This window comes from Oxyura jamaicensis, chromosome 10 (assembly GCF_011077185.1).
Source record: "Oxyura jamaicensis isolate SHBP4307 breed ruddy duck chromosome 10, BPBGC_Ojam_1.0, whole genome shotgun sequence".
NCBI classification, from domain to species: Eukaryota; Metazoa; Chordata; class Aves; order Anseriformes; family Anatidae; genus Oxyura; species Oxyura jamaicensis.
Window position 1 is genome coordinate 21,636,683 of NC_048902.1, and position 11,063 is coordinate 21,647,745.

Here is an 11,063-nt window from a genome sequence, read left to right on the forward strand (position 1 = left end):
CTTAATGTGACTTCTTCGTATGGAGCACAGCTACAGGCCTATAGGGAGAGAGCTGCTGTCTACCATTGATTAGTCCAGACTCAATCTGCGTAGCTGTCTTCAATTTCATGAATGTGTTCTCAACTTGTTTGTGTCTGGTGTTTCTACAATGTAGCTTCCATCTAGCAAGTTCATCACCTTTAAAGTGGCCTCTTTTTTCTTCTAAGGAAACTGAGGAGCCTATAGTAGAGTGCCAGGAGTGTGAGACTGACACATCCTCCTCTAGAACAGCAGTGGGCTCATCACTGACCTCAGGGGACCTTGGCGATGTCAGCTCCTTCTCATCTAAGGCCTCGAGCCTCCACCGCACATCCAGTGGAGCAAGCAGTGGTCACTCTGCAACACACAGCAGCAGCTCAGCACAAGGAACTGGAGCTGTCAAAGGGAAAATGTGTGGTGCAGAAACTGGAGAGTTTGTTTTACCCACTGGCAGAGGCATCTTAGGAAAACTAAGGTACGTGCAGAGCCTCGAGAATGGAAGAGAAGATATTTTGCAGAAGTCAACAGCTGGCTTGGGTGAAATGTGAAGCAAGGTAGACCCCAAACCAAGAATTTTCAGGAAAGGATCTGTCTTGATGAACAGAAATAAGGAGCAGTCTTTACGTTCCCATCTTTTCTTCCTGAATGAGTAATGGTTGTTTCCTTGTGATGCATAGCTTTGCTTTAGCTCTTAGCAGTTTAGGAAGGATGAGGCAAAGTTCTTGTCCAGCTGTCAGGTCACGGGGGAAATGGGGTGATACAGTGAGGTGATAACTCTTTTCAGAATGGTTAACTGAACTCATGAATTCTCTAGCCCTAGGAAAGGAGCTGGTCAGCCAGCATCTCCTCTCAGAGTTAGCCAGACAGGAGCACTTCTGTGTGAGGAAGAGGAGGACTCTATGCTTGGTACTCGTCAGGGTGGCAGAGCACCTGTTACACCTCGTGGGCGAGGAAGAAGAGGCCGCCCACCATCTCGAACAACTGCAACAAGGTACCCTGGAAAAATGAGTCTAATTTTAATATTGTCAAGGAAGAGAAGGGGGGCCTGTTTTATTAATGTGACAGAGAAAACGGAGAGTTAAATATTTCAGGAGCTAGTTTTTGGTGATAGCATGTAGCAGCAGCAAGAATCTGTCCTAAGTATTCTTGGTTTAATAAATGTTTTTTCCTGAACCTTCTGGGTCTGCTTTTGTTCTTTCTACAGAGATTTAGCTGGAATTCCAGGTGTAGAGGATCTCTCAACTACAGCATCACCTGAGGAGAAATCACTTGTTCGTGCAGTTCGCCAGCCAGATGGAGGGGAGAAATCTGACACTTCGGGCTTCTGTGCCTTACGTCGAAGTGACTCTCCAGAAATCCCATTACAAGTGGTGACTGGTCCTTCAGACTGTGCAGACTCGTCCTCTGGGAGCAGCTTTGTGGGCCTCAGGGTTGTAGCAAAGTGGTCTTCAAATGGGTACTTCTATTCTGGAATGATAACCCAAGATGTTGGGGCAGGGAAGTACAAGCTGCTTTTTGATGATGGGTATGAATGTGATGTGCTAGGAAAAGATATTTTACTGTGTGACCCTATCCCACTGGAAACTGAGGTGACTGCACTCTCAGAAGATGAGTACTTCAGTGCAGGTAAGAGCAGTGCTTGAGGTCAGTTCTTGGGTTCTCTTGAGTTGCTGAATTCAATGGAAGATGGGCGTTTGTTCAGGAGGATGGGAAGCCTAGGTGTAGTTAACCTGTGTCATTTGCTGTTCTATCAGGTGTAGTGAAAGGACACCGGAAAGAGTCTGGAGAGCTGTATTATTGCATTGAAAAGGAAGGCCAGAGGAAGTGGTACAAGCGAATGGCTGTTATCCTGTCTCTGGAACAAGGAAATAAGCTCCGGGAGCAGTTTGGGCTAGGCCCTTATGAACCAGTCACCCCCCTGACGAAGGCAGCTGACATCAGTCTCGGTAAGGGGAGGTGCTGTTGAGCTGCTGACTCTGTAGTTTGAAATGCTCCTGTTTTTCTTCTGGAGCTATGCTGTTACACATCTTGTGCCTTTGAGATGTTTCTGCTTCCTGATCCCAATTACCCATGTTTTAGATCTTTCTGGATATTCAAAAATGTTTTCAGAGTTCATAGAATATCCCAAGTTGGAAGGGACCCGCAAGGATCATTGAGTCCAACTCCTGGGTCCCCAAAGGACCATGCAGAAAATCAAACCATGTGCCTGAGAGCATTGTCCAAATGCTTGTTGAACTCCAGTCGGCTCAGTGCTGTGACCACTTCCCTGGGGAGCCTGTTCCACTGCTAGACCACCCTCTCAGTGAAGAACCTTTTTGTGATAACCAGCCTGAACTGCCCATTGCAGCTTCAAGGCATTTCCTAGGGTCCTACTGCTGGTCACCAGAGAGAAATCAGTGCCTTCCCCTCCGTTCCCCCTCGTGAGGAAGCTGTAAACCATGATGACGTCTCCCCTCAGTATTGTTTTCTTCATGCTGAGCAAACCAAGTAACTTCAGCCGCTCCTCACATGTTCATGGAATTCATTGACAACTACCTACAAATTGTGTTGAGCCAGATCAAGATCCATCTAACCCTGTAACCCTATGTACTGCCTCAAACAGCAGCTTTTTTGTGTATTTTAGGGGATCCAAAGTTTGGATTTGACCTTTTGTCTTATAGAGCCTTTCAGTACTGAAGTCTGTTGAATCTTTTGGATTAGAGACTGCTTCTGGACCATTGTTTTTATCAGTTAGCAGCAGACCTGAATTTTTTCTGATGCATTAAAACAGAGTTGTAGTGGCACAATCAGCATGGCTCATTGTAGTCAGCTTTAGTTTGGATAAGCATTAAGTAATTTTGTATCACCAGTAGACTTTATCTCACAATTCACTCTCTTTTCCAAATATCTTATTAGCATGTTGAGCAGTATATGCCCGAACACAAATACTTGAACCGCTATATAAGTAACTTTGTTCCATGTATTCTTGCCCAGTGATCATCCTTTGTGATGACCAGTAATTAATACGTGAGAAGACACTGCTGCTGTTTGCTTTAGTAACTTAAGTTATAGAGAAGTTTTTGGTAAGATCATTTATAAATAAATAAATAAATATATATACACACGCACACATTTTATTTAAAAACAACAACTTCTCAGTCACTCATGCAGATCATATTTTCATTGATTCTTTCAAAGAATGCTAATATACTCAAGATGATAAATACAAATAAGTTTTTGTTTCCCACCAGGTCACTTCTTCATAAATCTACCAGATCCTTATTATCGTTTCAGTGAATTTGTTGGTACAAAAAAAAAACACAAAGCTACCATTTTGTAGTTCTGTGGATCATGCTGGAGGTGTTAAGAAAATGTTTCATTAGTACTATAGCGTGTACCTTTTGTATGGAGGTGATTTTTAAACAACAGATTACATGCAGCTGTTTGTAATTTACCAGTTCCAGACTTGAATTCCTCGATATGACTTGCTAAACACTGGATTACCTTATTAATTCATCCTTCTTCCATTATTCCTAAGTACCTGCTTCCAGGGTAGTGGTGCTTACTGTACTTCGTTACGCTTAGTAGGTGGGGTGGCTGCTGTGATACAAACTGTTCAGCTATGCTGGGTGGAAAAGAGACTGGCAGAGTACTGGGCTTGAGAAAAGAGACATGCAAGTGAGGCTGTTTTTGTTTTTGTTTTTTTTCGCTCTTCTGTTTTGCTCTGTCAGGGGGTGGTGGTATGTACCTGCTAGATACTGTTGAGTGTAGCCACCTCTGGACAAATAGGTAGGGGTAGGTAACAGCAGGAGTTCAACAAGAAGTGTTTGGACGATGTTCTCAGATGCATGCTCTGATTTTTTTTTTTTTTTTTTTAATTATTATTATTTTGGGGTGGCCTTCTGGGGACCCAGGAGTTGGACTCAGTGATCCTTCCAATTCTGATATTCTATGAAAATCAGTTGTTATAATCTGCATACTATATTACAGATAATCTTGTGGAGGGGAAACGGAAGCGACGTAGTAACCTTGGCTCTCCCAGCACTTCCAGCAGTAGCACAACTCCCACTCGTAAAGGGCTGGAGAGTCCACGCATCCCATCAGGTGTGCTATCTGGTAAGAGGAAGCTTGTTGCTTCTGAAGAAGAGAGATCCCCAGCTAAACGTGGCCGCAAGTCAGCAACAATAAAGCCTGGTGAGAACATTGTTTTCTGTTCTTAAACTTTATCAGCCTTTTTTTTCCTCCTTGATATTTCTGTAATTGGTCTTTCCACTTCTCACAAGCATCTTACTTTTTGCTTATTTGCCCTGTAGGATTTGAGATAGATTAACCCTGGATGCATTCAGTAGCCAGAGATATTTTTAGCATAGTCTGAGTGTTTATCTGCCATCTTTTCAGTTCTGCCTTTTAGAAGTATTCTTTGCAGCATGTTTTACTGACCTTACTGCCTCTTCTTTCTTACCTGTTTAGTCAGTCCTGATATGCCTTCACAGTTAATGCTATGAAGGGTCCCTTTGTTTCAGGATATTGACAAACTGCCAAACATTGTTCTGTTAGTCACTAGGGTTTTGATTTGAAGATTCTTTGCAGCCATATGGGTAAAAGATGCCAACTGATCCTAGTTTAATCATAATGAGGTCCTGCCTCCCTTTCTTCTCCAGTAAAATAACTGAAATCAAAATATCTCAAATCATTCTGCAGGTCTTTGTGTTGAACCTGACTTGTGAGACTCATGGTGCTTCCATCTCCCCGCAGGGGCTGTGAGAGCAGGAGAGTTTGTTAGCACCTGTGATGGTGTAGACACTGTAGATCCCCCAGTTCTGGAGGACCATCATGGACCATTGCCCCACAATAAGACACTCTTTTTGGGTTATGCCTTTCTTCTCACCATGGCAACGCCCAGTGACAAATTGGTTAATCGCCAGAAGACATCAGATGGTCCTGCAGGGAGTAGTGAAGAAGAAGAAGGTGAGGTGAACCTTACCCATTACATTTCCAAGTGGAATGCTGTTGCTTTAGCAAAAGTGCTGGATTTTGTCTGATCAGGCATAGGTGTGAGTGTTTTTCCCTTTTGCTCGTTAATCCTTTGCAGAAAGGAGCTAACTGTCAGTCTCTTAGAGAATTTACAACCTGAAATGTAGAAAACATCAGTGATGATTATAAGGCTGTTCAGCAAATTAAGAAAGGTATGACAGAAAGATCAGCAGACTCTGAATATATCACTAGTGTAATATAAGAAAGAAGGTTTTAAGAAAAGGGATAGTGCTGAGAAATATAGGACTTGAAAGCATGAATGAATGGATTGCTGCAGATTCGCTAAAGTCATGTTTCATGCAATGAACTGCAGCATGAAGAAAGCCACCAAGTGCTCACTTGGCTAATTAGGCCATCGTTGCGCTTCCTTTCCTGCTGTCCTTTTTTTTGGACTCCTCTGAGGATTTTTGTAGATGTACTTGGGAAAAAGGGGAGGGGATCCCTTATTAGAATGGATTGAGAGTTGTGAAGACTGAGGAGGTTATGGACATGGACAGGTTATAGCCAAAAATTTAACCTTCTATTTCTGTTCTAGAATTTTCAGATATGACTCCATACAACAAACATTATATAGCGCAACAGCTGCGAGCAGGAGCTGGCTATATCTTGGAAGACTTTAATGAAACCCAGGTAAGGACTTGCGTATTAGTTTAGGATGATAGTCAAAGAATAATTGAGATTGGTAGGAATTTCTATAGATCATCTAGTCCACTCCACTTGCTCAAAACAGGATCAACTTGAGTAAGTTGCTCAGGACCTTGTCCAGTTGGTTTTTGAGTATCCCTGAAGGTGGAGACTCCACAGCCTGACAGGGCAACTTATTCTAGTGTTTGACCACCCCCAAATAAAAAAAAAAAAAAATCCTGTATATAGGTTTGTATCTTCTTGTCCTTTTAGTGGATACCATGAAGTATAGTTTGGCTTCATCTTCTGTACACCCTCCTGTCAGTTATTAACATACTCTGGTAAAACCACCTTAGCCATCTCCTCTTGAGCCAAACACACCCAGCTCTCTCAGCTTCTTCTTGTATATCAGATGCTCCAAATCCTAGAGCAACTTAATGGCTTTTGGCTGGGTCTGCTCCAGGTTGTCCATGCCTTTCTCGTACTGTGGAACCTAGGATTGGATGCAGTTCTGCAGATGTGGTCTCACCAGTGCTGTATAGAGCAGCAGGATAACCAACCTTGACCTGTTTTAATGTTTTTCCTAACGCAGACAAGGATGCTGGTTGGCTTGCTGCAAAGACACTCTGCTGGCTCATATTCATCTTGTCTTCCACCAGAACCCCAGGTCCTTCTCTGCAAAGCTATATTTCACTTGGTCAGTCCCCAGCACGTACTAATGATGGGGTTACTCCTACCTGGGTGCAATACTTAACATTTCCCTTTGTCAAATTTAATGAGATTCCTATCAGGCCATTTTTCCAGCCTGTTGAGTCCCTCCTGAAAAGCAGCACCATCTACAATGTTTTTCAGTAGAATGATGAAAAACTGAATTCTTTTAGGCAAGATAGATGGTGGGGAAGCTAAGCATCATTTACCCTTTTCCATGCATACAAGTGTTTCTTGCGTGTCAGTGTTTGGCTTTGTAAAGCTAAGCTGAAGAGATGAACTGTATGTACAGGAAGGCTCCTATAGAGCCATCTCCCCTTTTTTCATCTTCCTCTTTTCTGGTGCTTCTGATGAATAGGAGGCAAATTTAACATGAGTAAATTAAGCACAGTTCTCACAGGAAGGAGTAACTTATACTTCTGATGTAATACAGTGCATTGTAATTTAATGGTAATAATTCTAGGGCTTTTCCTGGGGGATTTGGGCAACTAGAGACGGTTCAGCACTTTTCAGTGTTGTCTCTGTGAGAAATGTTGCATAGTTTAAATGGGAGTCAAGTAAAAGGGGATGTGCAGAATAGCTCCTGTTACTATATGGTATGGGAGACGGAGCAGCTGAAACTGAAAAACAACGAATTTGCAACTGGTAAACTACTTATATGATGAAAAACAGTTTTGTCAGAATCTGACCAGGCCTCAAGAATCAGCTGAAAGTATTCCCTCCCATCTGAAGAATGATTAGTTAGTCCACAGCTAGCTTATATATGAGAAGACTTTGGATCTCTAATTTCAAACAGATCTAGGAGTGCGCTTTTCTGAGTTGGCAACCTCAGTACTTGTGACAGGAAGTTACCTTCAAGATGCTTTGGGAATTTCCCAGACTTGCTTGTTGTGGTGGTATGATATTCCCAGTTTATGCCTAGGAAATTGGAGTGTCCTATAAGGATGAGGGCTGATCCAGAAATTTCCCCAGATTGCCTGTAGAGTAGTTCATCTGTACCATTGTCCTGGGTAGGTGGTCGATAGTAGACATCCACAAAGGCATCTTTGCTATCTGTCTCCTTAATCCTCATTTAGAGGCTCTCTATGGCATCATCCCCAATGGCAATGGCCATATAGTCTCATCTCTCCCTTATATACAGCAGAACCCCTCCACCTCGCCAGTCCTGCCTATCCTTCCTGAACTTCTCATAGCACTCCAGCTGTGGGTCTTGTCCTGCCAAATCTCACTAATACCAGATATGTCATAGCTCTGGGAAAGGACAAAAGCTTCCAGCTTGTTCAGTTTGTTTTTCATACTGCTTGCATTGGTATACAAGCATATCAGATGTGCTCCTGAACCCACAGTGCTCCCTGGAGCAGCATAGATGCTCCTGTTAGCCTTGCCACCATGAGACAGTGCTGCACCATCCATTGGCTTAGCCTCAGTGCTCCTAATGGTATCCCCCTCCTGCACTGATCCTAGTTCAAAGCCCTCTCAATCAGTCTCACTATTCTATGGGCCAAGTAACATTTCCCTCAACAAGACAGGTGGGTCCCATCAGGCCCCAGCAACCCTCTATTCTTGAAGACTCTTCCATGATTATAAATCCCAAAATTCTTGCAGAGGCACCAGTCTTGGAGCCAAGCATTGATGACCTGGACTTAGCTTTCTTTTCCCATCTTTTCCTGCTATGGGAAGATTGAGGAAAACATGATCTGTGCTCCTCAGTCCTTTAGCTTTCTCCCCAGGACCCTGAAGTCCCTCTTGATAGACCTCAGGCTTCCTGTTGCTATGTTGTTGGTACCCACTTGAAAAAGGAGAGGGTAATAGTCTGAAGGCTGTATTATGCTCAGACACTTCCTAGTAGTGTCCCTGAAGCCCTGTGGAGGCAGTAAACTTCTTTGTGAAGAGGGATCTGGTATGCAGAAATATGGTATATGATATGTGAAATATGTAGACTTGAGTAATGTGGGCACACCTGTATCGAAGCTTTGTATGATGCAGTGATGATGAAATTACAAGTAATGATGGCTAACAGAACAAGTCTTTTCCTGTAGTTCTATATAGAGAACATAAAATAACAGGCAAATCCAGAATGACATTGTGCAGACTTTGAGGCAGATTTTTTTTTTATTATATACATGCTTTTTCTCAAGTCAGAAAATAAGGTTCAGATTTTTAATAAAAAAGGTAAACTGTTCTTGGAGCATCTTGCCTGAAGATGCAATCTTCTCTGCTGAGTTAGAGTAACAATTTAAACGATTAATCTCCTCCTTAATCTGAAGTGGCAGACAGAGTTATACAAAATTTACTAGATAGTTTTTGCCTGTACTGCATAGCTTGGAATAGGTGATTATTATAGGTACTTCTGATCTCAGAATTTGTTCATATAATTTGCTTTTCTCATAATATGGCTGTGAAAGCAGAGTTTTGATTGTTTTCTTTCTTAGTGTTTAGCAGCCAGATAACTTCAACAGCTTTCTTTTTTTTTCCAAGCACTTTATCTCCAGTTTACACGTCTTTTTTTTTATCTCCCCTAAAGTGTAATGCAGCATATCAGTGTCTTTTAATTGCGGACCAACACTGTCGAACTCGGAAGTACTTGCTGTGCCTTGCCAGAGGAATCCCCTGTGTGTCTCATATCTGGGTCCATGATAGCTGTCATGCTAACCAGCTTCAAAATTACCGGAATTACCTTTTGCCAGCTGGTTACAGCCTCCAGGAGCAGAAATTGCTAGAATGGTAAGTGCCATAAGTAATAACCACGATTTGAGTGCATAGGCTGAGGATTTAAGCAAGGAGAGAGAAGTATTATGCTTGGGAGGCTCTCGAATACTGCAGGTTCTGAAGATGTCCCTAGTACTGTTCCCCATGTTTTCCCTTCCAGATAGAAACAGCATTTCCACCTCTTTCCTTAGATTTACCTCTAATGCCGAGGTGGCTGCCATAGTCACAAAAAAATCTCCTGCGAAGAAAGATTTCAGTCTCCTCTTAAGGAAGATGGAATTGGGCAAGATTTCCCACACACTTGGCTGACTTCTCTAATTGCTCAGAAATGGATAAAGGAGAGCTGGCACATTTTGAAGTCAGGTTCTGTATTTTCTATGGAATTTAATCTGGAAGGTCTGTTCTAAGGGAACAGTTGTCAGGTCAAACTTCTGAGGTAAGGTGAGGAACAGACAAAAGCAGTTTTCAAATCCCTTTTGGGCAGGAGACTGATGCCGTCTTGCTCAGCCCTGTCAAAGTGGAGGTGTTTTGGACATGCACAGGAAAGGTGATTCAGGATCAAGGAGGAGGCTAGCCTAACTCTGAGTTTAGGCTGCCGTGCACATTGCCAGTGTGGTCTAGGTCTGTTTTTATTACCTATAAATAGAGAATTATTCCAGGTGTTTTGGGGTGGTGGTAGGAGGGCAGGTCACTGTATACAAGATATTCAAAGAACTAATATGTGAGCCAGTAAGGTGACAAGGGGAAGCAGATAATAGTCTTCAAATAAAATCACCTAGATTATCAGGTATTTGTAGCAATCTGCAATTACCTTTCTTCCACAGGCACCCCCGAGAAAATCCATTTCATAACCTGAAGGTTCTCCTGGTGTCAGACCAGCAGCAGAACTTCCTGGATCTGTGGTCTGAAATCCTAATGACAGGGGGAGCGACATCTGTTAGACAGCATTATTCAAATGCTCACAACAAAGGTACTCATTGGCTTTCTCAGGCCTAGTAGTGGGGAATCCTGTGCCACTGTAGTGTCTAGTATGGTTTTAAAACCTTTAGGATGGCTTGCAAGGATGTCTATAAAAGAAGGCAAAATGCTGACACTTGCTCTCTGAATGTGATCTAGAAGATTACATCTAGAAGATCTACCTTCCAGTGAAAAGATATGCTGCAGCAATTCAGGATATAAACCATCAGCCTCCAGCTTATGTTAAAAGGGGAAACTTAGTCAAGAATTGCTCCTGGGCCTTCTCCAGGCCACTAAAATTGAGTTTCCCTGTCCTTCTGAATTCCTGTGTACACACCCAACTGTCTTTTCTTCTCCATATGGGATGTAGGCCCTAGTGAATGCAGCCTGAGGTCAGGACTTGTAGTTACCTACTCCTGCCTGTAATCTTGGCTACTAGTTTTCTGTTAATTTCTATCTGGACTAGAGCAAATGTACCTGCAAGGTCAGAGTTGCTATAGAGCATGTCTTATAACAAAGAGAATTCATGGGCTAGGAATGAGAGAGATTGGGTGGTAGAGAAATCCATAGTAGTGAAACACACTGATCTGCTGCTGAAAGATCCTTCTTCCTTCATGTAACTCTGACCGATGCCTCTTTCCTCCTGTGCAGATATTGCTTTGGGTGTTTATGATGTGGTGGTGACTGATTTTTCCTGCCCAGCTGTTGTCTTGAAGTGTGCAGAAGCATTACGTCTGCCTGTTGTCTCACAGGAGTGGGTGATCCAGAGCCTTATTTCTGGGGAGAGAGTAGGCTACAACAAGCATCCGAATTATAAACATGACTATGTCCCCCACTGAACTAAAACTTTGCCCTGCTGTCCCACTGTTGTGCAGACTTGTTTTAATCAGATTTTAAATGTTTGTGTAATTGGACAGTGTGCATGGATTACTGTATATAGTTTTATCTGCTGAACTTTTATCATGAAATAAATGTTCAATCTCTTGTGGTAGCTACTGGATCTCCTGTTTTATCTGGACTTATGTGTCTCACTC

The 11,063-nt window shown here is 42.7% G+C and overlaps 1 protein-coding gene across 6 annotated transcripts in view; it reads left to right on the forward strand.

Moving 5' to 3' along the window:
* Positions 1 to 11,024, forward strand: part of TP53BP1 (tumor protein p53 binding protein 1) — a 48,665-nt gene extending 37,641 nt beyond the window's left edge. For all 6 annotated transcript variants that reach the window (XM_035335802.1, XM_035335803.1, XM_035335804.1 and 3 more), the window contains 10 exons: positions 207 to 493; positions 833 to 1,009; positions 1,223 to 1,644; positions 1,773 to 1,964; positions 3,988 to 4,191; positions 4,753 to 4,965; positions 5,567 to 5,661; positions 8,888 to 9,087; positions 9,897 to 10,042; positions 10,681 to 11,024. In XM_035335802.1, the coding sequence (XP_035191693.1) occupies positions 207 to 493; positions 833 to 1,009; positions 1,223 to 1,644; positions 1,773 to 1,964; positions 3,988 to 4,191; positions 4,753 to 4,965; positions 5,567 to 5,661; positions 8,888 to 9,087; positions 9,897 to 10,042; positions 10,681 to 10,868 (2,124 nt within the window). In that variant the 3' untranslated portion in view covers positions 10,869 to 11,024. The remainder of the gene's footprint in view (positions 1 to 206; positions 494 to 832; positions 1,010 to 1,222; positions 1,645 to 1,772; positions 1,965 to 3,987; positions 4,192 to 4,752; positions 4,966 to 5,566; positions 5,662 to 8,887; positions 9,088 to 9,896; positions 10,043 to 10,680) is intronic.
* Positions 11,025 to 11,063: the final 39 nt, after the last annotated feature.